The following is a 26,388-nucleotide window of genomic DNA, read 5'->3' on the forward strand; positions in this document are numbered from 1 at the left end:
CCACCAACATTCATGATAAAAATCCACATAAGCTATACTATTATTAAACTTAAAATGTTTCTTTTCCTGAACTTAAATAGATATGTAGTCTGAGACAGAAAAAGTTAATAAGACAGAGAGAGTGCAGGGGGAGGAGGTAGGGGAGCTGTGAAAGAGGGAAGGAAAAGATACATAGTAGTGAAACTCAGATAAAGTGAAACACTTCTGACATACCGGAGAATCAACTTTAAAGAAGAAAACTTCTCTCCATTTAACACATTCGAGCTTCAAAGAACTGCTAGACTCAGAGCAACGCCCACATGTACGAACACTTTGCAGCTGATTTAATGCTGTAGCATCTGACAGAATAGGTTCTGGACTAAGGCGTATTGATACAGCATACTGACGAGAAGATAGACCATCCAACTTTTTAAACTGTAATTGAAAAAATGAATTAAATAAATGAGAAGCCATACTACCAACAAACAAACATTAAATTCTAGAAATAAATTTCCATACGTTGCTATAGACATGAAACTTTCATCTAATGTAATTGCAATAAACTTGGATGCATGAAAAGAATTAGATTTCCAATTTCCAGATCACTTAATCACTTGGTCCAGTCAGATATTTAGAAAAAAAGAGAATTGCAAAGGAGCAATATCACTTCTTTCACCTGATATGATGCAAATAACCATCAGGATTATTAATTGCTTTGCCATTGGTAATAATAGTGAGAAATTTTCCAGATGTTTACCGAGAGAACAAAAGTCTTCAAACATGGAGATTATCAAGTCCAACTGTCCAACTCCTAAATATGCTTCTTATAGCAAATCACTATTCCATATACAATCAGATAAATTGATATTGCTCGTGAGTAAGCAGCAAAAAAAAAAAAAAAGAGAGAGAGAGATAGGATACAATGATACATGATAAACAAATCCACCTGCTTTTGCGCTACGGGCACTATTACTGCTTGACAAATGAAATTTGTTACATTTTCTTGTCTATAACAACACTAGTAAACCTATAATCAAGTGAAAATATGTCAAGATCAAAGTCCGACAAAAAAGAGGAAACATGATGGCTGTTAAATTATGTCCATTTATTGTCCAGCCTAGCTACTAAGACATGATGGCTGTAAAACGTTCACAGCATCAACCCTTCAACTATGGAATGACAAAAAACAATTACACACATCATATTTTAACAGCCTGATCCAAGTGAGGCTGCAGCATTCACGAACCAATAATACAAAGAGTAAGATGTAAATTTATACAAACTATACACTTGTACAAAACTATGCTACATATCAAGTAGAACTCTGAAATTAAATCAGGACAATTTTCTTTTCTTAATTAAACTTTTTCTGATCATTTTCTAAAGAAGAATGAATGATCATACCTGTGCTTCTGCAATCATCAACGTCACCATTGTACGGATATTCTGGCCAATATTCCCTCGGAAGTGAGAATCCAGCATATTTTTCAGCACGGGAACTTTAAGAGGCTTCAGATCCACTGACGGCATCATGAATACACTTGAAAGCTCATTAATGTCAGTAACTCGGATGAAAATGTCCTGGCCGAGCTTGTTTTGTGGAATGATGAAATAATTTCTTTTATGATGCACACTATCAATTGATGTATCCTTATGAGTTAGAGAAACAATTTCCTGAAGAATAGGGTATCACCAAATAAATTTACAACACAACAAAATATCATCAAGAAATGGTCCATAATATTGAAAATAAGTGGCAAATATAACATATATGCATGAAGTAGCTTACAATAATTATCATACACTAATAACTGGGAGAAGTAAAGAGCATACTCTAGTAACGCAGGACTCTTGGATTTCACTGAGGCTATTCCAGCTTGCATAAGCTTGGAGAATCATATTTATGTTAGAACTAGAAACATTCACATTAAGATCTTTGGTTGAAGTGAGTCGTAACTGTGAAGCAGCAACAGGAGAAGACATATCATACTGATACCTGCATATTTTAACCATGAGACAGCAACCAAAATCATGCAACATAAATAAAAACAACCATTTTTATTAGAGAAGCCTTCAAACGAGTTAAGAAATTACATCTGACAGTCTAACAATTGTCAACCACTAGGTGAGATTAGTTCAGTGTGTACTTTTGAAAAAACCCAAAGACTAAGAGCTAGCCACCACATACAATGATACAATTCAATCACACAAAAAAAAAAAGAACTAAAGACACTCAAACACCAATTAGCACAAAAGAGCTAAAATATCCACTCTTAGACATGTTAATCAAGAATTGAGAAAACTTAACACATTATGTAGCACGTAAAAGAGCAAAGGTGGGGAAAGTGAAGCTCAACAAAAGTAAGGAAGGCTAATAAAGGGTGAGTTCCATGGGTCTTTTGGAAAACTGATGAGAGAAATCTAAGGTGAGTTTAGATTTTATCTTACATGCAATAAGAGTGGATTATGGCCAATATTTTCTGCAATGTTACTTTTAAGACTGCCATTTAAATTTTTAGCCTTTGCCCTCGCTGCAAAACTAATATTCTGTGGAAGGAGTTAGTGTGATATAATATTTTGGTGAGATAGGTGTGTGAAACATTTAATTCCACTGCAAGATGTCAATCCTCACGTGTGCAATACCTTTTTTTTCATTAGCAGTTTCTTCAGATATGGCAACCATGCCAAAATTGAGATCAAGCCTAAACATTCGTTAATCACAAAGAACAACTGTAACAGATAATCTGCGACATTAAAATCAATACTTACCTCAAAAACCCATCAGCTGCCTCTACCACAGGCTCCCAAGACTCGTATTTGTCATTGTATGACCTCACCGAAAGAGAGAAATTTACATTGGAGATTAGGTAGTCAGGCCTTCCTTGTAATTTGAACCCAATACCACTCAAGGACACATTAAACAACGGAACCATCTGCAAATATAAAATAAATAAGCAAGAACAACATCAAATGATTATGCAAGGGAAAGGACGCTGCATATTTCAACAACAAAGTGACATCAAGAAGAGAAAAACAACAGAAACTTTCAACATCATATTTCTCATTCTTGTGCAGATAAATGCCCCAACCATTAGCATTAGGCAAGTATCTCTAACAGGTGTATGTGTAAGTGTCCCGAGATATATCAACCATATAACCAAAAAGTAATCCTTTAGTCTTAATTATCAGTACACTTTTAGACAGATGTTAGAGATTACAACTTGGAAGATTAGATGTCATTCATAAAAAATGTTTACCATGAAAATCAGCAAAAACACCTCAGGTAGCCCATTGGCTGCATGACACATTTCAGATAAATTATAGATTGTTTACTTCCCCCGTTTTTAAATAAATGCTCCATCTGGAGTTTTATGCTTCCCTACTACATACAACTATGACCATTAATATCTTTAATTCCCTATAAATAAACGCTATAAAAGGTTGATATTTTGAAAGTATATACATAGAGGCAAATCCAACAATAGCCCACGTGACTATATATTTACTTACATATAAATCACAAAAGATAGTTAGAAGAATGTAAGTGAGTAGTGTAAAATGAGGAATGGAGCAATTAATTCAGAACTGAGGAAGTATCGGATACTTAATGATCTCAAATAAGGCATCACTTACCAAGCCACCATAGTCATCAAAGCATGCAACAGAAAACGTTCTAATTTCTGCATCGATGACTGTATCTTCCTTGCCATCTGTTACATATTTATGAGCAAGCTTCACTGCATATCTTTTGGAAGGCCTCTTGTTTCCACTCCGCACCTGAAAAGTTCCAAAGTCGCCACCAACTGCCCATATGCTAAATGGTTCTGCTCTAAGACCAGCATCATATGTATCCCACAAGCTTTCTTCCGAATATTGATCCCCAACAACCATGTCACTCCGTATGCATCGCAATGAGCCACTAAAATCATAATCCTTGGGCGAGCCTTTACAGGAAATACATCCCAGAGGAACATAACCAGGCGGAGCTTGAGGCAACCAAAATAACATAGGATCTACTCCCCGTTGCTTCTTAATTCTACCAACCATTTGGTATCCTATAGGTAATTTGAAAATTTCATCACCAATGTCTTCAGCAACAACACAAGCATTTGGACGTTCAAACCTATGGCCAATACATTCTCTCAGTCAATAACAATAAAAGCAACAAACATAAAGATTAAAGTCTATTACAAATCTGAAATACCCTTTAACTGCAATATCGCCAAAGAATACCATCCCTTGTGGGACCACTGGACGCCATATTGATAGTTTTTTCTTTGAACTGGAACCTTGATTGCTCCACACCAGATCAAAGAGCGTCACAGTCTCAAAACGCCGACCAGAATTTCCAATTGACGGCTCCACAGGGAGGGGTCCATCACGCGGTGAGGCATGATGAGGCTTACTCTTAGGAACATCTTGTGAGAACTCTGATATCCCAAAGAAAATATGTCGCAAGTCATATGCTCCACCAACCAGCTTCAATGAATTAGGATCTGTTGGTAAGAATGTGCCAACAGAATTATCCACACGCCAGAAGGGCAAAGCCATTGAGGACCTGCATTACTCCAAAGATTACATAAACCAGATAAGTTTCAACAAAATAAAGTTACAGATTTACTCCAAATTTCTAATTAATTGATAATTAATCAAAAAAATTAAGAGTGAAAAACAAATTGCAGAATTTCCAAGATCCCAGACCCATCTTAGTAACATACAAAAACATAAAATGCCAAAAATAAATGCTATATACTGCTTGACAATACTGATTTAATTCATTTCCCCGCAATTCTTAAGTAAAATAGTGCCAGAAAGGGTTCTTATAGTCACGTACTCATTGCTTGCTCCAATCACAACACAATCCCTTAATGGACAAGAAGAAACCAAAGAAGCCAAGATACAATACGAAGACGACAACGGAGGAGGTGCTGTTCCAGAAGAAACCACACAGCCCAGAGCAATATAACCTTCTGGGGCCACAGGATACCAAATTGAACAGCTTACGTTGCCCTCCTGAAGAATAGATGGCAGTCTGTTGATGCCTTCGGAGTCAGAGACATCAGTTTGTGGCCATATCAACTTGAACGACTCAGGTCTCTTGAGTCTTACAAGGTTCTTATTTACTGCAAGAACCGCTTTGGTAGGTGGCTTGTCTCTGACACAAAAATTTGAGTTACAACAGTCAAAAGCAATATAAAATTACACTGGCAGAGAAATAGATGAGACAGCACTAACAGTGGAGTCATATAGTCACCGAGGACAACAAATCCAGGGGGTGCACGAGGCCTCCAAAAGGCAAAAATGAGGTCATTCTTCGGGTCTGAGGAATCAAAGGAATTATTAAGATGATAGAGCAGATAACAATACCATGCAACAACAAATGTCCAAAAGTGAGAAACTCACATTCCATAACTGCTACTTTGTCAAACTCAGAACAACTGACAGTCATCTTCCTTGACGTCATTCTTAAGAAGGACAAAATATCTTCTTCAACAGCCAAAAAAAGACGCAAGATGCTGAAGGAAAAATTCATGAATATATCAGAAGATGAGAGATGTATGTTTGTCTCTCCAGCAACTTTTGAAAACTTGACAGATGTATCAAATGGCTCCAAAATTCTGACTCCATTGCTTTCCATTGTCAATCCAAGTGCATTTGCAGTCATTTCCATGGTTTCACCCTTTAACACAATCCTAAAACCAAATATTTACTGCATTACATAACATCGAAGCATTAAAGCTTCCCTTCCTTAAAATAGGAGGGAAATATTACAACAAAATCCACAACAATTCTGAATTTTAAAATTAGACAGACAGTAGAGACTAGTAGATTTTAATAATAGCATAAACTTTTTAGAACCAAAGGTTAATTTTCCAGTGCATATACCTTGAGCATACAGAAGGATGAAATCATCTCTTTGTTCTTAATAAGATAACTACTCTCTGGAAATAAATTGTTTTCTACATTGGGTTAGCGACTATACAGAATAATCACTTTTGGTTCATGTAACCGACCCCACTTATGGGATTAAGGCTTTGATTGATTGATTGATTAAATTAAATGGTGTTCAAAGGTTTACTTGACTTCTGCCCACCATTGACTAATAATTTATATGAGATTGGGGAGACATAATAGGAGACAGGCTCTAAGAAGATGGACTCATTTAACTATTCTTTGGTTTCAGAGTGAGAAAGAAACGATGCAACAACTGCAGGAAATTATCAGGCGTTCAAAAGTTTAATTGACTTCTGCCCACGAGGCTCTCGTGAAAGCAATACATTTCACAAGTTTTCTTTTAACTTCAAAAGCAAGGACTTGACCTATAGTGGCTTATTTACTATGAGAAATCTAACCTGGAGAATGCATCCAGCTCCGCATACAACAATTTGTTGGATAAACTTGCCGAATTTCCCACATCTTTCGATGAGCTATAAAAAGTGAGCTCTGGACTAATTGCCTGAATATAAACACATATCAGAATAATATTTAAAAGCATATAATACCTCTTTTTCTTACCTAAAACTGATATTGGAAGATAAAAACTCAGTGTAATTTTTGGAAAGAAATTTGAACAGCCCTACCCTACCCACCAAAATAAGTTAGACAAAAATAAAGAAAAAAAATCCAAGTATAAATTATTCAGATTTTCATTAAATCTACAACTTGCAAATACGTTAGCTTGTAAATAGGAGAGATTCATCCCCTGGTAATACGTTACCCTGGTAATAATTGATCGGTTCTTCCCCTCTTTATTAACATTAAAAAGATTTGCAACAACAACAAAAACAACAATAACAAAGCCTTAGTCCCAAAATAATTTGGGGTCGCCTAACATGAATCGTCATAAGGAACCGTACGATATAAAGAAAGGGACATAACAAGATAGTCATTTTAAGAGTTTGATATATATATATATATATATATGGTGAGTAAAATGAGCAAAAGAAAGAGCATCCAAGAAAATTAAGGGAGTTTTAAAAGAGAACCAAGAATGAAATTAAAATTCCATGTAGAAAAATAAGGGAAAATTGAACAGAGCATAACCTGCAACTCAATTATGTATTCTGGAGGTTCGCCATTATCAGTATTTTGGTTCTCTGTAACTTGAAAAGTCCCAGAAGAATCCTTTAAAGGTTCATCTTCATACTCCAAAGCAACGTGATCATCCTCAGACACCGAATAACTACTATTATCTCCTAATACAATGCAAGAGTCCAAATAACGTCCATCCTGCAACAGTATACACTAATTAGATTAGTGTTTCTTCCTTACCTTACACAAGCTAATATATAGTAAACAAAAATTGAAAGAAATTAATATAATAAGGCTGGCCACCTTAACGACAACATTTTTGAATTGCAGTCTTTTCCCATTTCCCACATATATTAATGCTTCTGTACTGGAAGATGAAATAACAGAACCTTGTCTATCTTTCAGCAATAGTGTCCCACCATTGCCATCATAGATAAAATGATCAAATCTTTCATTATCAATAATAAGGGGTGTCTTTGGAGAGATAGAAGATTCATATGAAGGTTGGGTGTAGGTAGAATCATTCAAAATGATTGCATCAACTAAACTCATGGGCATGTCATCCTCTTCATTTGACAAAATGCCACGAACTGTTGGGACAAAAAACTCAATAACGGCCAACAGGAAATCAAGTGCAACGAGCAATTGAGGCCTTTGCAAACACAAACATATAGATGATGATTTTTCACTCAGTGTCGCATCAACAACAAGCATCGTAGCATCTATCTGCCTGATTTCATTCTCTAAAGAACTATACTCAATGCTTTTTGGCTGCCCAATTGCTAGTCTAAACTGTTCCTGAGTACTCTCACGATCATCCAGTACATTAAAACTTTGGAGCGTGACAGATAGAAAATCTTCTCCGCCTGTGGTAGACTTGTAAAGAAGCCATGCAGTGTTGATCTGTCATAGCAAAGAATATTAATGATCCCAGATTATAAATGAAGCAAATACAAAAAGCCAAAGAAACAAATAACAAGTGATAAGAAATTAAAAGGGATTGTATACAAAAAGACGCACTATAAACATATTGTGTGTATAACTAATAAACAATAATGGCCAGATTAGCTTAAGAGCAGTGACATATAACCTTTATTTAAAGGGGAGCAACAGTTTTAACCACAATAACTATCTCATCCTAGTAAGATGGGAAACAACCACCGAACATGAAAATTTGAATTCTGTATTCTGAATTCTGAATCATGTAGATGAGACTATTTATCATAATCATGTTCAGCAATTACTGATTGCACATATATCATACACAATGTTTTCGGAACAAAAAATTTACATTTCAGAATCATTTCCATTTGGTTCAATTAGGCATTGCCATAAACTACATCTAAGTTCTATCATCTGCCACTAAATCAATCATCTTTAAATATCAAATTATTCAATACAACAACAACAAAACCTTGGGGTAAAAAAGGAGACAATGTATTCGTTGAAAGTAAATACAAGAACAGATACCTGAACGGTTCCCAATGGTGCATCTCTTGCAACACCTGAATGTAAGCTCAATTCCACTAAATTAATAGCAACAATGACTTTCAAGCTGATCCAGACCTCCCTAGTATGAGAATCAACTTCAGTAGATCCTAATTTGAAAGTCGCAGCAGACTCAATCATGTCAATGGAGGGCATCTTTTTCTTCCACTGCAAGGGAGGCACAATATTTGGAGGCTCGGATAAATTAGACTGTGCACATTCTGTAATGATCTGGTATTCTTTGTTAGATAAAGAAGCTTTCAGTACATCCATCTACAAACACAAATTAAGAAAAAAAAGTTAATAAGAAAAGCACAATGAAGTTGTAACCAATGAAATAAGATAGGGACTGCAAAGATTTGACTTTGCTGTAGAGCAAAGTGTGTAAGAACGTAGATGAAATGACCTCTATTGTTGCTTCGGTGCTTGGAATTTGATGTAACAAATCTCGAAGTGATCGCCGAAGAACAATGGACAATCCATTGACATCCTGAATAATGCTATCACCCACTTCTTTTCCAGTTCCAACATTCAAATTGATGTCTTCAACCTACACAGACAAAATGGACTTGAAAGCATTGCTAACAACAACCCATACTGACTATTCAAAAAAAAAAAAAAAAAACCACCCATACTGGTGCCCCAATTCCTCTAACAAGGCTCCTGTCTTAAGATGTTATAGGAGATAGGCCCTAAGAAGATGTAATAGGACGGCTGCTTTACAAAATAAAAGTAAAAAACAAAAAATCTAGCGAGACAGATTTAGTCCGCTGAATTAGGTCGAACAGCAGATTCATCAGAGAGGTTCAGCTTTAATGCTTGCATAGTTACATGATTAATTTCTGAAAATTGGCACGGGAACTGCCTCAAATGGTTTCATATTGTTCTTTGAGCAGTTCGCTTTGCGTCCTTTCATAAAAATCTTTTATCTTATAATTTGTAGAAGGATAAAAGTTATTTTAAAGTGTTGTTCCAAAGTAAATCAGCTGGGGCTCAAATTATAACTTGGTTAGTCAAACTATGTTAATCTGCTATTTTGTCATTGGAGGACACCTTGTCCTATATACCCTCCTCAGCTGAGAACACAGTCTATTTTTCTTACCAAAAAAACCTGGCAACCCCAAGAAACTTCAGCAAATCAATTCAGTCATTTTCATAGGGAAGAAAAGACATAGCAAAAACATTATATGTATCCATCAACAGAAGACTTAAACTTATACACTATTTAAACTTTACAGCCATAGAAAGGAAACTAGAGGACCAAACGACAATGGATCCAGTTCCAACATTTGGAATTTGAAACAATCACTGAAAAAGGAGAGTGAAAGAGAGAGATATCAAATGTTTGATATGGACATAACTTACCATCACAGTCAATATTTCCATATGAACAGCATTCATCTCATGTTTACTGCCATTGAACCACTGGAAGGTGTTCTGGACAGTTATATGTACAACATCAAGCTTCAGGAAACTGCAGAATAGAACCCATTACATCCAATATTGACAGGGTCCTCAACATCAAGGACGGGATACTCTATCTTGATATGAGAATAAATAAATAATTAAATAAGATAAAAATATACTCGAGACTGTCCGTTCTCCGAGGCATTATTATAATTGGCTTTGTAAGTGATAAATTGAGCTTCATAGCAGGTGAGCCCTCAATTTCACTGGTAGTAAACCACTTCTCAGAATCAGTAACCTGATCCCTCAATTTGACAACGCCAGCAGAAGCGTTGGGAGCAAGACCCACAAAATAACTAACTACCTACATACAATTTCCAACCATTAGAGCAAGATACAAAAGAAAGCTAAGCAATCGAGATAAACATAAAATTGATTACCTCTTGAATAAAGCGATTCAAGAACACAATCCTTACTTCAGAAAGTTGACCAGAGAGACTATAATCATACCCCTCATAATCATCATCATCAGAATCATACGAAGAGAAATCTATCTGCATGCAAAGAGTCAAACTGTAAAACAATGATAAAAATAAATAAAAAAATAAAAAAATAAAAAAAAAAAGAGGGTAAATGGGCAGTAAATAATAAGTGACCACATAAAATTGTGCTAAATGTATCTAAGTTCATGTAGCAATTTATGATTATGAATGAGACAAGATTAGACAACCCATTAGATTAAAACAAAATTTTAGTGTTTCATTGATTTTAAAGGGGGGAAAAACATTACAGAACATCATTTACACTAGTATCTACCAAAAAAATTGTTAGTAGATAGCTAAATACAGCAAATCTATGCATGTAATGGAGAAAAACTTCAGTTTCCAAGAGAGATGAAAAAAGAAAAAAAAAAAACACAAAAAAAGGGTTACAAGTATGATAACCATTGTTCCTTCTGTTTCATTCTTTTCCACGTCTAATTAAGAATAATTACTTCTCAAAAAGAACACACGCACGCACGCAAACAAACAAACAAACAAACAAACAAACAAAAGAGTATTGACATAAAACCAAAATGACAAGTAATGACACCCAACCAACAAAAGAATCATGCTAGCACAAAAATTCAAAATTGTGTAATACCTCCACAAATGAACTTCCCCCTGGGTTCCTCATGTCACAGGCCCAAAAATAAAAGTGCTCCAGGGAAAGACTGTCATCACTTATTCTCAGATTACCTATGGAAGCTTTGATACTGAATGATGATGGAAATACCTAAACCAAAGGAAGGCAAGTTAGTTTAAATCAATTTCACAAAAATAAAAGTATGTCATATAGCATAATACAAGAATAAGATAAGACTCGTAAGAGGGGGGAAAGCTCAAGTAAACCTTAATATAAGTAAGGAAATTATCCTGAGACAAAGTAGCGAGCTTAGTTTCATCCTCCTTCAAAAGAACTATCTGGGCACGAGCCATATTCAAGACTAAATAAAAAATAATTCTGGATTTTCCCTTTCCTAAGAGACCTACAGCAACAGACTGCGCAGCTACAGTTGTATTTTGTGGATCATCACCTTCAACAGGAATTTCATGCTGTTGAGTGGCAGCTGGTGAACTGTCACTGAGAGATACAGAGCTTGCATCTTCAAAATTAATACCACTCACAAAATCCATAACAGCAGCAAGTGTAGGCCTACGGCAGAAAAACGATAAGGTGGCAAGGGTCACCACAACCTGCAGTCACCACAGAAAAAATCATTTTGACATCAACAAACCTATCAGACTTCACTGCCCAGAATAGAGACAGCAACTCACCATATTATCGGTTTTACTATAGAAAGGAGAGTTCTGATCATATATAACTATTTGAGCTTTAACAAAACTTCCCAACTCATCATTTTGCCCAGATTTCTCTGCTATAGATTGAAAGGAGCTATCAGGTAGAAGACCAGGCACCCTGCTAAAGCTGGGAGGTATAAATGCTGATACTTCAGGGATGGTGAAGCCATTATCCGGCAGATTCTCTGGAGCCTCGTAGAATTTATCATCACCTTCAGCAGACGAATCACCATTACTGCTCTGCCTAGTTTCTTCAGAAATCATACTAATTTCAGGGCCCTGTATGAATGATCTGGCTAAATATTGACGTTGAGAAGTTCCTCCACATACTAAATCTTCTATCTCCAAGGATTGCAAGAGAGTTCCTATGAACATATCATTATCCTTAATCGCAATTTCCACCTGTTAAAACCAATATATATAACTATGATGATAAAGTAGTATATAGAGCGCAAAAGTACAAGGATAACAGACATACCTGACCACCAACAGCTCGAAATTCAAACAAATGCTTCTCTTCGGATAGTAACATCTTCATAAAACTCTCGTCATACTAAGTTTCAAGGCAGCACAAAGACAAGTAAGACATCTGGCAGCAAAAGATCTAGATTACAACATAATGAAATGTAGTTTTACCTCCTGGTTATAGTTGAAGCAGATTTTTAATTCATCTAACACACCAGTAACAAATATTTTCTCCATGTTTATAACATTATCAACACCGTTGTGTTCAACAGCCTCAGATTCCGAGCTTTCAGCATCCGATGAAGATTCAGAAAATGTACTGATTTGAGCTGAATTCTAGATTTAACATAAAACCAGAAAAATATGCAGCATTAAACAGATATTGAAATGCAAAGAGCAACGAGGGGGAAATGGAGTGGATATAGGACTCAACCTTCAACAATAATAGATTTATACTGTTTTGAAAATAGAATCAAATTGGATAATCACATTTACTGTCCCCCAGCCACATATTAAGAGGGAAATCTTACAGCCAAAGGATGATTTAATAAATTTAAAAAAAAAAAAAAATGAATCAGCAAAGCAAAGATAGCTTAGCCAACAATAGAGGCCCAGGAATAATAAAATTGACAAGAAAAGTGTACTTAAAAAAGAACAAATTGATATTTAACAAAAATAGAAAGCTCCTACCCCCCTCGGCACTTTTAATCATAATAGATAGCCGGTGAACCAAAATAAAAGATACAAAGAGACAATTTCTACATACTGATGCACGATATATAGCATTCCGTAGTTGGGTATACCAAATGCTTTCAGATTCATCAGACTCGAATCGCAAGATCAATGCATTTGCTTGCTCAACAACCTGCAAATGCAAAAATGGGGATAGAATGAACTGCAACAGCAGTGGAATCAATGATATAAATGACAATCACATAAATCAACACTTCAAATAATTAACTTCGAAAAAAAAAAAAATTGCTATTTTGCAATTAATATATAAACAAAAAGCGAGTATAAGGACCTTGCCAAGAGCATGGACACGTGTAGCATCAAGGATAGCAAGTATATGTTCCTCATTACCAACATTCTCTGCAGGCACCTTATGCAGATGTTTCCCTCTCAAACTGCAAAAGGCCAGTGAGTTGACCAAATCACCATTACAAATTAATCTATCAAAGTTGCCCAACAAGTCCAATGCATTACTATTCAAAGCTGATTAGTAATATATTATAGGTAAATCAAAATTGTAAATGATACTGTATTGGGTTTTATAAGTGATAAATAATACAGAGACAAAACTATGAATTTAGCTAAGCAGCCGGACACTTAAAAGAGGAGTGAATATGATTTCAACAATTAGTAGCAGAACGATTGATATATTTATTTAGAAATTTTGATTTTATTAATCCCAACTTTGGCCGATTCACTTTTATTAATCCCAACTATGAGTTAGTTTTTAATTATCCGAACTTTGGGGGATTAGCTTTATTTGGTCCATCAGGTTACCGGTTTTCTTGGCACGTGTCAACACATAATTGGTTAAATAAATAATTTTTTTTTTTCAAAAGCCTAACTCCTCTCCTACCCTACCGACATCCCCTGCAAAACCACCCCTTTTCCCTCCACCACCGTCCAGCCCCCCTCCACCGAAAACCACCCTTCTCCTCCTCCTGAATATAACCGCCTCCATTCCCCCCACCACCAAAGCCATCTATTTTCCCTCCCCACCACAATAATTCACCTCCTTGCCTTTCCACCACTAAAACCCGCCTATTTTCCTTCCCTCACCATCGAAAGTCACCCCCTCCCATCTCCACCATAAAAAAAAATACCTCCTTCCTCCCCCACAATCAAAAACAACCCTTAGTGGTGGTCTCAATGGTGTTGGCTGTCAAAGGCTAGTGTACTAGTGTTGATGGTCAAAAGGGGAAAAAAAAAAGAAAATGAAAATATTCATCAAATCACCGGTCATCGAAGACCAAAAAAAAAAAAAAATGAAACCCCCCAACCCCAAATCTATATTATTAAAAAGGAAAATTTGTTCAGAAAAACCTTTTAAAGTATTTTTGGCTGTTTATAAAATTTTTTATTCAGGACAACCAAGTGGCACTTTCCGGCGTTGACCCCCTTTTTCCCACATGTGCGTGTCACGTGCCTCCTATTTTTCTAATCACACCCTCTTTTCCTAATTCCACTCTATTTTCCCTCCAATTAAACACTCTCTCTCCTCTCCCTCTCTCCTCTATGTGAACAAGCATCGATACAACACAAACACAAACCAAATGCCTATACTTAATCGAATCACCCTTTTGCAGCCCAGATTCATTGTTCCTTGCCCTAATAATGCTAAGATCAGTAGTAAGGCTGTGCTTCTCTGCTATCAGGACATCAGTGTCAAGAATACCCTCGTCAACCCACTCAAATTTGTCACAGCCCCTCTGCCAGTTTCATGGTTATAAAATTTGAAGGCAATGAATTTCCTCCCAGGAATATCATGGGTCCATGAAGTCCTCTTCGCCACATGAAAGCCACACCCACACCTCAAATCACCACCTCGAACCATAATTGTTGCATAATTGAGAAATTTTAAAAGGGGAAAAAAAAACCCTAATTTTTTATCAACTATCGAAAACATGAAAAATTGATAAATTAAGCACTTAACTGTGGTCGAAACTTGTTGGGAAAGCCTTCAATTGCTTTGAATTGACTGAACTCCAACAATGGCTGGTTCCCAAGAAGAGAGAGAGAGAGGAAAGGGGAGAAGTATAATTGGAGGTAAAATAGAGTGAAATTAGGAAAAGGGGGTGTGATTAGAAAAATAGAAGGCACGTGACACGCACATATGGGAAAAGGGGGGTCCACGCTGGAAAAAGGCGAGTCAACGCAGGAAAGTGCCACTTGGTTTTCCTGAACAAAAAAAATTTATAAAACAGGTTTCTCCTAGCCAAAAAATTTTTAAAAGGTTTTTCTGAACAAATTTTCCTATCAAAAACTAACTGATAGCAGGAATTAATAAAGACGAACCAGCCACAGTTAGGATTCATAAAAGAACCAAGTGTCTCACATATACTATATAAATTTACCAACTATATATATATACCAACCCCCATTTTTTTACACTAGTCAAATTTATATTTGCTATAAGTTTATTAATGTCTACATTCAATGTTACTATTTAAACTAAAATTAGAAAAACATTACCTAAATTAGACCTTCATTTTCGGTAGGGGTCTTCCGCTTTCTCAGTCAGATTATTCAGTAAGATATGCTTTGACCATTTTGCCTTTTTTTAGTCTTGAATTTCAGGTTTAAAACAAAGCTGGGTTGCGTTTTTTCCCAAAGCTAGTTCATCACCACTTACAGCGTACGGCAGGCATAGAATTGAGTGAGTCATAGTCGAACGATTCATTCAGACTACTGGATTGCTCCCATGGATTTTTCCCTTTGTCCCTCTTTTATGGGCACTCAAAACCCCACGGACCTTTCTTCTTGCAAGATCAACACTCTTTTCAGGCCCTTTGTGCTTATTCTTCTTTAGAAACATTCTTTGGCGCAACATTAATCTTTTCATTGTAATGCACACTTATTCCCGAATCTCGCTAAATCAGAATGTGGAGAAGAATATGGAGAAGAAGCAAAGCAGAATTATGGTTCTTACATGGCTGTTGCTAGGGGCGACAAAATCGGATGGTTCTTTTATTGCATTGATAGAAGTCACAAGAAAAATATCTCTCTAGTACTCTGACAAAAAAATGATTGACTGGTGAACTACGTGAGAAAAATGGTTCAAATAATCTCGATAGTGGTTCGGCGTCATCTCAGTCATTTTCCGTTCCACTTGACCTTTACCAAGAGGTAGGATTCTTACCTAGTGTTGAACCAAATAGCAGTGTCCTAAATCATAAAAGTATGTACATTGGTGTGAGCTCTTACCTTCTCTCTCTACCTTTTCTCTCAATACGATACACCAAAAAAAGTAAAAATCTATATTCAAAAAGCCCTGACAATGATGAACTCTTTCGATGAGCTCTCTTGTGGTCCCAAAAAAACATACAAGATTTAGTACACTTTTCAAGCATATAGCTACTCCATAAGTATTTAAGTGGCTCTTGGGGAAGAGCCATTCTCATGTGGCTCTCCATGGAGCTCCATCCAAGAGCTAATTAGAAACCCCATAGTTGGGGAAGATTAAATTCTTAATTTCTCTCTCCTCCAAAAGCACATTAGAGAATCAGTTCAAGAACCCTAATGTACATGCTCTCTAAGTGTTTCCTCCAGGTCCATTACACTAGCCTATCATTAAATTCCATTGCATCCACTAATCCAACAAAACCCAACTATCCAAGATGTCACTCTTAGACAACCTCTAAAAGAAAATTGTCCCAAAGGGAGAGGACAATACTAGAAGTTACAGACGTATAAACTCAAAATTCAGCATAAAGCAAATATTGAAAGAAGAATCACAAAACAGAACAGAGTGGTAAGAGCCCCAACCTCAGATATTGTTTGTAGGTTTTGGAGTCTGGATTTTCAAGTATGTAAAGGAATGGACCAACTAAACAAAAGTATCTTCGCTGCCAAACAGCCTCCCTGTTTGCTACTCCCTATAGTTTAAAAGCAAAAACCAGGTGCAGTAAAAGGTTAGCACTGGAAGTGAAGAAACAGCCAGTAAAGATTAGTTTCCGTTATTAATTCTTTTTAACAAAATAATCAAAGAACCAAATTCCAAAATTTCAAAGCGATTAATATTCAAGTAGAAACCTTCCAAGTCAAAAGATACAGCCAACCCGAATAATCAGCTTGTGTCCACGGAAGCAAACGGTTAGCATTATCGTCATCCTCCACAAAAGATTTCACTACTTTCATCAAACGATGGTAGCGAGCTGGGGAAAAATAAAATCCCAATGACGGCACCCGAACAGCCAACCTCGTTGATGGATATGATGGGTTTTCCACCCTTATCTGTATGTATCAAGGCATCAGCAAGATGATGGAAAGCGTGAATATTCCACAGAATGAAGATTGCTGACCCTGAATACTACAATAAAGAAGATATGCAATCTGCCAAAGCACAATAGAAAAGATCTTCCACAAGGTCTAACAACACATGGCAGGTGAGCTTAAATCATATTTGCATCTTCTGTATTTTTGAAGATCTATAAGCCAAAAAACAAACTTTACCTGTTGAAGCCTAAGAACCACACCACATTTGTCCAAAACAGGCAATAAAACATCACCGGGTAACTTGGAAGAGCCAAGATGCCCACCCAATGAGGCTTCACCCCAGCAGTAATCACCATCCACAAGGAAAGCAGATACATCACTCAGCACCATATCAAATTGCAGGTACAAATTCATGATCTCAGCTGACTCTGATCCATGGTCATTCTAAATTTGCAGTAGGCATATTAGAAAACTACATAACATGCATATCATGTACTATTAAAAGTTAAAGTGAAACTACCTTCGTTCGTATTATCAGATTCCCCAAGTCAAGCATGAGTTTTGTTGAATGATCACCATCTGGACAAAACTCAGTAGGAAGAGTAATCTTGGGAGCAGCAATATCCAGGTCGAGCATAAACCTAAAAGCAAATATTTAAGCCAACACTTCACAGTTTCAGAAAAAAGTGAACAAGAATAATCTAGGGGCTGATGTGGAAGAAAGGAATTATTTACATAGATTTAATCTGTAGTCCATGGGTTTTGGTGTCTATCAATAACTAACTTTCTATAGCTAAGGATGATCAAGAGTAAGTTCAGTCTTTACACAAATCGCTGCGATGCGCTGGCTTGTTCAGGCTTTTTAATCTAAGCAAATGCAATTCGTTTGAAGGCATCTTTCCTTTCTCCCTTGGTGAAATTCCAATTGGTTAACGGGCAAATGTGAGGATTTCAGAAAATTCTTGGGCAGGATAATTTGGGACTCTTCAAAGGGTATCTACACTTTATTATGTTCACTATCACAAAATTATAACAAATGCTAAAAAGATAATTTGAATCTCTTCAAACGGTTTCTTCAGTTCATTTTCATAGAAATGATAGTAGTACAAACTGTAATAACCTGAATATTAAACAAGGCTTATTAGATGTTAGTGATATTTTATAAGCTATACAACATCTCAAATAATTTGAAACTGTTTTGAGAAATATTTGTTTCTTACTAAAACTATATTCATGATTACTGATTATAGAATAGAACGATTGAAATAAGTTCGAAATATTATAATGTCATTGTGCCAAAATAATAATTTTCTACTAAACATTTTAATTTTAATTATTGTCCATCATATTTTACAGCCCAGAAGACCAAATCTGAATTTGATCACAATTTCTGAAATGATGATTTTACCCTTATCACTCCAAAAAGAGAACAAACCAATTTTTTCCATGTTCCATGTGTACAGTGTGTAGAACCTCAATGGCAGCCATTATTGGCATACTATCTCCTCAGAAATGATCTCCTGATCTATGCTACCCTACTGAATTCTTAAGATCCAATACAACTATCCCATTTGCCTAAAAATTTTCAGAAATTTGTCATTTGTAATTGCCAAGATTTACATAGTCCAGCAAGAATCTAAATTCAACTTGTTTATCCAGTTTAGGTTTGTAAAATGTCTACAAATAGCACTTTAATATCCAATAAAATTCCAAGCCCATAACTCATTTCAAACTCTGTTTATTCATTAGTGAAGCTAAATTTTCTCATCATTCTTCATCTATCTTACATAAGCCATGGCTGCCATTGCCAAGCTTTCAACACCACTCTTACATAAACCCAAAACCACCAAGTTAAACCTTGAATTTACAAGCCCAAATTCTCCCTCTTCTTCTCACTCTTTTTCTCTCTCCTCTGTTGGGATTCTGTGCAGCCACCTTACTCGTTATCTACCTCTATGGCTCTACCTAAGCTCAGCCACAAGAAGTGCAGTGTGGTGCTGCAACCTCACCGGAACTGCAGGCTACCACTGTGAAGCTGTGGTCCAATAGGCTGCTGCTCGCTGTTCTGTTTCTAATCTTCTCAACTTCTCTCTCCCTATTGTCTTTCAATCAAAGACCGAAGTCCAAGTAGAATTAGAAGAAAACTGACATTCACAGCAGGCCCAAATTTTAGGAGTTCATTTAATGTAAATTTTCTAAAAAAGAAAATTGCATAATTAATAATTTAATATAAATGCTTAAAAGTAGTATTTAATTAGTTTAATTTTCTTAAAATGAGTTTGCAAATATCAAACTACCAACAATGCCAAAATTTGAGCAAGTGAAAGTGAAGTCAATTCAAAAAATAGCAAAATAACTCACCCTAATTAAACATTAGGGCACAATAATACTCCTTTCATCCTAATTTGACTGTCACGCTTTCATTTTACTTCTGTCCCAGTTTAATATGTACTCAATAACATTCTATTACCAAAAGTTAAGGTCTCACACAGTCACCCCCTCTCTCATTCAATTATATATTCCTCCACCATTTCCCATCACATCTACTTTTCAATTAATATATGCACCCAATGTCATAGATGACACACTTTTCTAATTAACTCATCCCAAATTACTTCAAACACTTATATAAATGGTAAGGATACACCATTTTTTTAAAAAATTCCATCACTTCACTATGAACCCACTACCTATCATAAAGAGAAACAAAAAAAAAAAGAAAAAATGCCCTACTACCTAATAAATATAGTAAAATCACCCTACTGCCCACTTAGTTTAAAAAAAAAAAAAAAACCCACAAACTACAATTTTAAAAAAAAATATCCCATTATCAACTACCCCCAGTAATGTACATAGTAATAACTTTATTGATTTACCTAAATATTGTGCCGGTTAAAGAGGTGCGACTAATCCGGAACATAGGAAGTAATAGATAAACCAACCACTTATCGCATAAAACTACTTGAAAAGGTTGGCATGACAATTAAATTGGGGCAGTAAGGTCAAGTCAGGTTTCACCAACTTGGTGCGACTAATCCAGAACATAGGAAATAATAGATAAACCAACCACTTATCGCATAAAACTACTTGAAAAGGTTGGCATGACAATTAAATTGGGGCAGTATGGTCAAGTCAGGTTTCACCAACTTATATTTAGTTTTTTAAGTTCAGTCTTTTTTGAGTTTAGGATTCTAATGTCGTCTCAAGACCCAATATTATCAAGTTGGGTCAAATTTTGCCAAGTCTAATCTAAAGCTAGATATAAAAGCAACCCAGCAATGTGATATTAAGTTTACAGTCAAAGCATACCTGCTTTGATTTCTCAAAGCCCTGGACATTTGCTCTTGTGCAGTCTTTTTCATTTCATCAATAGTCATCTGAAATTAACAGAAAGAGATTCAGCAATCAGTAACATATAGAAGAAAATAACAGGAGATCACAAAAACAATAACAATAACTTGCATTGGAATTTATAAATAAAGTTACACAGACCAAAAATATGACCTAGCCAGATTTAAAAGCCACTTCTGATGAACTGGAACAAAATTTGCATGAAAAATTCAAACTTTTAACCATCTACTTAAATTAATCCCACCTACATAAGAACTTAGATCACACTCAGCTTCTGTAATTGTATCCTCAAATTATATCAATAAATCTAATACTTAGATTTTAGGACATTATCTAACACTATCTGAAAACTAAAATAGCAATTGGCATTATTAAGAGAATACAACCCCAAAAGTTGGGATTATTTAGAGTTAATTACAATTTTAGATCATCCATGTCACTCAATTCATTAATTAAAAAACGTTGTGTAGTTTGTACTCTGTACAACATGCACATTTAAATAAGAAAAGAGGAATAACATTAGAAAAGGAATATCTATGTTTGACCCCGACTTCCCACTGAGTTGTGCAAAGAACTACAGGAATACCTGTACAGCGGCTGCGGTCTCTACAGCTAGTGTCTGACTGACAGTGGTGCTCTCAAAAAACTTCACAATCTGATCGACGGAGTCTTTAAGATACTGTAATGAAAATTACTGATATAACTGAACGCTGCACATTTATAGTAAAAAAAATTGATTTTAACATTTTACTTGGGAAAGCATTCTCACAGTCACATAACAGGGAGAAGCTTTAGCGATGAAACTCCAATCAACCTCCACATCAAAAGGCTTGTAAACAAATGTGCCGGCTAGAGAATCATGAGCTGTAGCACTCTGGTAACAAAATAATGCATCCAGTCATCAGCATGAAAATAAAAAATAAATAAATAAATAAATGTCACATGAATCAGAGGAGTCAGGATCAGACCTCAGCAAGAATTCCTTGTGGTGATGTCAGACGATATGAGCCTAACTTCAGATCAAAATTTTTTGCTTCTGCATACAGACTACCAGAGCACTTTAGGCTCTCACACGACAATTCAGCGACACATCCATCGGCATCAATCAACTTTGATGCATTACGTCTCATGTAGAGTTCAAATGCAGTATGTATAACATCCTTTTTCACATCAAAAACTTGTCCAACATCGCTTTCCTTGTATCTTATGATTTTATTCAAGCGCTCCCAATCTTCATCAGTGAACTGTAAGGTTTCAGTCTCAGCTTGAGATGACTCACCACCACCCCTAAAAGAAAAGAGTTAACTGCTACTTCAACCACTCTGAGGTTCATTCGACACAGTACAAGAGCTTAGCTTCGACAAAAGTAAGAAAAAGAAAGCAAGATTTTACCACCCAAATGACCACCATGATTTTTTTTCTCGTTGTTTCCTCAGGTCTGACTCTATGGACTGCTCCACAAACCTGTGAGCAACCATCCTGGACAACAGAAATATCAAGTTGATCACAATATTAGAAATCAATAGAACAAACCAGATATATATTTTCAAAAGCATAAGTAGGTCCTGCTTTTAGACCAAATATAGGGTGTGTTATGCACCACCCTTCTAAGTAATACAATCGTAATAATTTACAATGATGTAGTGAATTAATTAGTGATTAGAGGTTAATTGATAGGTTGAAGTAACATTTCATAAAAAATCTGGTTGTAGACCACTAAAATAACAAAAAGACAGTTTTGCATAAAACACTTATTTGCTGTGATTGCTATTTGCTACAAAAACACTAACCACTATCACAATCGCTACTCTACTAGCAAAAAATAGAAAATCATTTCATATTCAGAAGCTTTAGAAGGCAAATGACCATTAACCAGCATACCCAATTGTGGATATACATGCCAGTCACAAGCCATAACACAACTAGAAGTCCAGGGGAAAAAAAAAAGGGGGGAAAATAGATAGACAAGTTCCACAGCTACTAAAAGTTGTTTAGATGTTGCATGAAAGCATGAGCGCATGAGAATTTTTTTACATCAGCCCTTCTTTTGCTTATGAGTAAGTGGATAAAGCCCCCTTGGTGCCTTTTAAAGTTTTAAAACGTGTCACAAATACATAATAACTTATCCACAGACAAAAAATATCGTGAAGAAAATACAAGTTATACTTTAGCTTAAATAATCACCAGACAAGTTATATCAAAAAAAATAGACTTTAACCTTCAAATCTCACCTCCACTGCACAATGAGATCAATATCAAGTTCAAGATCTAGTTTTTCAATTTCTTTACTGTCATCAATCACCGCCTGACTTGGATTGGATTTCAGTAAAGAAGCATACAAAGATATATACTTCTTCCTTAACCTCGCAAACCTCAGCACTCGATCCCAAGATAGTTTCCCACTGCAATAGAAAATCAAAGGATGCAAAGCACATCACATACATATCCAAAAAGCATGCATATATATACATTAACTCACCTGCCTCTCGAAGGATCCGACAATAGTAGTAAAACGTTCAAACAGCAAACAAACACAAAAAATAGCAATATAGTTGGAAATAAACCGACTATAGATCACTGCAGTAGCAACTCACATGACTGTTCAACTCTACATCATAATACAGTAGTGAATCTAGCACGGCATTCTTCGGCACGTTAAAGATTGACGGATAGTAATAATGTCAGGTAATTGAAATAGATCTAATAGAAACACTATCAAGAAAGGACAAGCTGTCACTAAAAAGAGAAAAAGGTGGGGAGAAAGGCAACAATTCCTGGCAAGAAAACTTTGAAAAAGGTTTAAAACAAATAAATAAGTTAGATACAGCATTAAAAGATAAAGTGTTCAGAAGTAGACAAATCCAACCATGTCATTTCCCTTTCAATAAATAACATATTGTGTATGTTATAAACATATTAAGCACTTAAGGGACCAGGGAAGGGAGGGGGGGGGGGTGGAATCTAATCCGCCATTTTGAGGTTAAATTAAATTAAATAATAAAAAATCAATGCTTATTATTAGGCTACGATATAGCAAGCTGCAATACCTCAAAAACTATGAAAAAATTGACTTGTGGAAAGTAAAAATTTAAAACTTACCACAATAGTCCTCAAAATCTATGAAGAAAATCCTTACTTAGATTTTTGTGCGCACACACACACACACACACACACAAAAGCCAGATAAAAGATACAAGACAGGAAAGAGAAGCATGTTTAGAACGTGCCCAAAGAGAAATTGCTCCTATAATTAAGAGCAAGAAGCCCAAAAGAAAAAAAATGTAAGAAGATTTTCCAAACCTAGCCATCTTCAATTGATCTGATACAACATTGTATGCATAGTTCCACCAGGACCTGGGATCAGATTTCACTGGGACAACTGGGCGATAGTGCGCATACTTCAGACGCTGATTAAAAGCAGTGAAATTGTCGGCTAACTTCAGCATATCTCTGTAACCATCCTGTAGTATGGCATCATAAGGTCCTTGGCACCATTCACATCAACCCAAAACAAAATAATTTGTTAATCAAAAATATCTACCTTCGATAAACAGATTGTCACATCATCCAAATTTACTGCTGCCTTCTGCAAAGGTTGACCGGTAACAGGAGAATCATACGACCGCAGTTTTAAGTACTTGGCATTTCCAGATATTGGTTCCAAAATGTAACTATGTTTATCTACAGGAACAGCAGCCACTTTTCCATCCTTTGTTCCAAACTTAAAAACCTGATACTCATCATTGTGTTAGTAAATTACAATTCTTAGTAATAAGAGAAAATAACACGTACGGGACAAGTACTGCAGTACACACCTGAGACCACTCAGAAGGAAGTAAATCCTCCCATGGTTTGTCAAGACGCCATGGAGACATATCAGAATTGAAATAAAAAGCTAAACGCTCCAGTTCCACAGACTAACAATATTCAAAAAGAAAAGCAATAATGGAATTTAGAAACATGAGTAATAATTTAAGGACAAAAACAAGTGCACAATCATCTTAAGATATCATGAGGCTAAAAGTGACTAGCTCAGCCAATCGGCTTTGCATTCTGCTACTGAAAATATACAAACCTTCTGGATATTATCCAATGCACCCCCAGTGACAAAAGTTTCATTCCCATTGTTATCAACAGTGAAAGCTGAAAGTTTGTCCAAGGTAACACCAGCTGCAAACGGGTGACCAGCATTGCTGAAGAAAAACAACATATTAAGAAATGTATAGTTGACAAGAAATTTCAGGTATTGTAAGTTGTTGCAGATACCTTTCACCATCTTCATATCTAATGTGGATATTTGAAATTGAAAGCTTCAGGTTTCCGATTATAGTGCTAATCAGTGACCCCAACCAAGATTTATTCTGATACAAGGAATGGAGTCATTGAATGTCATCAGCTATATATATATATATATATATATATATATATATATATATATATATATATATATATATATATATATACCTCATCCCTTGTGTCTATTTATGAAAGAGACTGAGGCAGGGAGAGAGTAGGGGGATCCCAAGTTCCAAACCCCTAATTGACCGAGCTTTCATGTGGTCATCAATGTATTTACATGCTCAAAAAAAACAATAAAAAGATCATCACATACCACTTCATCAGTCTTTAAGCGTTGTGCTCTTTCCAACAACTTCATTTCCATCTCCTATTGCAACAATTACCAAAAACAATTTTAAAATTCCTAACTCAGCATTCAAAAACATGAGCTCAAAAGGAAGATCAATGAAGTCGTACACGTATTCGATTTCTTTTGGCCTCCTGTAAAGCATCTTCACTGTCTCCATCAACATGTGTGGCAGGTTCAGCTAACAAAAAAATTTCATCTAATTCAACTATCACTGGATCTTGGCCAAGCTTACTCCAAGGAACCTGAAATTAAGATCCATCATAAGAAAATTCAAAATAACTAAAAACTGAACCAGCATCCTAACACAACCATTCCATCTATATAAAAGCTATCAGACCAGACTGTGTAAACAACAACTCTTGCATAAAAATAAACAAAGCACCAGATTATATCAGGAGAAATATCTATCACTGCGAAACTGTAAGGCATGGCAAATTAAAGGACCAGGAATCCTCAAAATCAAGTGAGGTTGAGAAAAATTAGTGTACTTCCAGAAATATGCCATGGATCATGAAGATGCCAACATTAACACCCAGAAACCCAATTGCCATCTTCTGCTCTCTCTTAATTCTCTTCCTATCTTCATATTGATCATGACTCCCTGTCATCCCCCTATCTATACGTGAAAAGATCCTGCTCCCAAGTCAGTCTGATATGGGAGTGAATAATCAATTCAAAAAGATTACCTTGGTTATTTTAATTAATATGTTAGCTTGGATTATGACGCAATTTAGAGTAGAATTTGCAGACATAGGCATATTATTATACGATTAAATGGGCCTCAATCCATGGATGTCGAAACACGCAATTGAGGAATTGAGACCTTGTGAGCATCAACTAGAAGTTGTGCATACAAGAAAACAATTGTAATTTGGTGTCATGCTTTTTTCTTAGGATAGCATTGTTTAAAAAAAAGTCAGTTACGACATTATAGTCATTATTCGGTGTTTTATTTTACACAAAGCAACTAATGAGGCAGTGTTTATGTGGTTCTAATATATGTTATTCACATAAATTAGGAGTTCACTTTAATTACTACCTCCGATCTTTTCAATAAATTAATATCGATACATAGTTTAAGAATGCATTAAAAAGGAAAAATTGATTTTAACTGTCCCAACTTACTTTAACCTGTACGCTAAATAGTCCCACTATTAAATAATCCTACAATGGGCCAACCTTGAAGGGTTCTTCCCAACATGATCCCTAACCCGTTGTAACCAGTTTAAA

At 35.8% G+C, this 26,388-nt stretch overlaps 1 protein-coding gene across 2 annotated transcripts in view; it reads right to left on the reverse strand.

Annotated features, from left to right (window-relative positions):
- The window catches only part of LOC110732449, a 45,456-nt gene that overhangs the window by 15,766 nt on the left and 3,302 nt on the right, over positions 1 to 26,388 (reverse strand). For both annotated transcript variants that reach the window (XM_021912393.1, XM_021912392.1), the window contains exons 3-43: positions 25,266 to 25,400; positions 25,123 to 25,176; positions 24,777 to 24,871; positions 24,586 to 24,703; positions 24,326 to 24,427; positions 24,052 to 24,240; positions 23,811 to 23,971; positions 22,742 to 22,912; positions 21,903 to 21,989; positions 21,479 to 21,797; positions 21,280 to 21,384; positions 21,097 to 21,189; positions 20,469 to 20,536; positions 17,680 to 17,800; positions 17,397 to 17,603; positions 16,977 to 17,177; positions 16,710 to 16,819; positions 13,237 to 13,339; positions 12,979 to 13,077; positions 12,384 to 12,548; positions 12,226 to 12,300; positions 11,724 to 12,149; positions 11,298 to 11,642; positions 11,050 to 11,181; positions 10,347 to 10,460; positions 10,086 to 10,270; positions 9,865 to 9,973; positions 8,906 to 9,049; positions 8,482 to 8,772; positions 7,315 to 7,914; positions 7,024 to 7,209; positions 6,333 to 6,436; positions 5,383 to 5,672; positions 5,215 to 5,299; positions 4,814 to 5,134; positions 4,184 to 4,537; positions 3,613 to 4,102; positions 2,749 to 2,912; positions 1,813 to 1,975; positions 1,384 to 1,653; positions 214 to 414 (exon numbers count right to left, since the gene is read on the reverse strand). In XM_021912393.1, coding sequence (XP_021768085.1) covers positions 214 to 414; positions 1,384 to 1,653; positions 1,813 to 1,975; positions 2,749 to 2,912; positions 3,613 to 4,102; positions 4,184 to 4,537; positions 4,814 to 5,134; positions 5,215 to 5,299; positions 5,383 to 5,672; positions 6,333 to 6,436; positions 7,024 to 7,209; positions 7,315 to 7,914; positions 8,482 to 8,772; positions 8,906 to 9,049; positions 9,865 to 9,973; positions 10,086 to 10,270; positions 10,347 to 10,460; positions 11,050 to 11,181; positions 11,298 to 11,642; positions 11,724 to 12,149; positions 12,226 to 12,300; positions 12,384 to 12,548; positions 12,979 to 13,077; positions 13,237 to 13,339; positions 16,710 to 16,819; positions 16,977 to 17,177; positions 17,397 to 17,603; positions 17,680 to 17,800; positions 20,469 to 20,536; positions 21,097 to 21,189; positions 21,280 to 21,384; positions 21,479 to 21,797; positions 21,903 to 21,989; positions 22,742 to 22,912; positions 23,811 to 23,971; positions 24,052 to 24,240; positions 24,326 to 24,427; positions 24,586 to 24,703; positions 24,777 to 24,871; positions 25,123 to 25,176; positions 25,266 to 25,400 — 7,752 coding nt within the window. The remainder of the gene's footprint in view (positions 1 to 213; positions 415 to 1,383; positions 1,654 to 1,812; positions 1,976 to 2,748; positions 2,913 to 3,612; positions 4,103 to 4,183; positions 4,538 to 4,813; positions 5,135 to 5,214; positions 5,300 to 5,382; positions 5,673 to 6,332; positions 6,437 to 7,023; positions 7,210 to 7,314; positions 7,915 to 8,481; positions 8,773 to 8,905; positions 9,050 to 9,864; positions 9,974 to 10,085; positions 10,271 to 10,346; positions 10,461 to 11,049; positions 11,182 to 11,297; positions 11,643 to 11,723; positions 12,150 to 12,225; positions 12,301 to 12,383; positions 12,549 to 12,978; positions 13,078 to 13,236; positions 13,340 to 16,709; positions 16,820 to 16,976; positions 17,178 to 17,396; positions 17,604 to 17,679; positions 17,801 to 20,468; positions 20,537 to 21,096; positions 21,190 to 21,279; positions 21,385 to 21,478; positions 21,798 to 21,902; positions 21,990 to 22,741; positions 22,913 to 23,810; positions 23,972 to 24,051; positions 24,241 to 24,325; positions 24,428 to 24,585; positions 24,704 to 24,776; positions 24,872 to 25,122; positions 25,177 to 25,265; positions 25,401 to 26,388) is intronic.

This window comes from Chenopodium quinoa, unplaced genomic scaffold (genome assembly GCF_001683475.1).
Source record: "Chenopodium quinoa cultivar QQ74 unplaced genomic scaffold, ASM168347v1, whole genome shotgun sequence".
Lineage (NCBI taxonomy): Eukaryota > Viridiplantae > Streptophyta > Magnoliopsida > Caryophyllales > Amaranthaceae > Chenopodium > Chenopodium quinoa.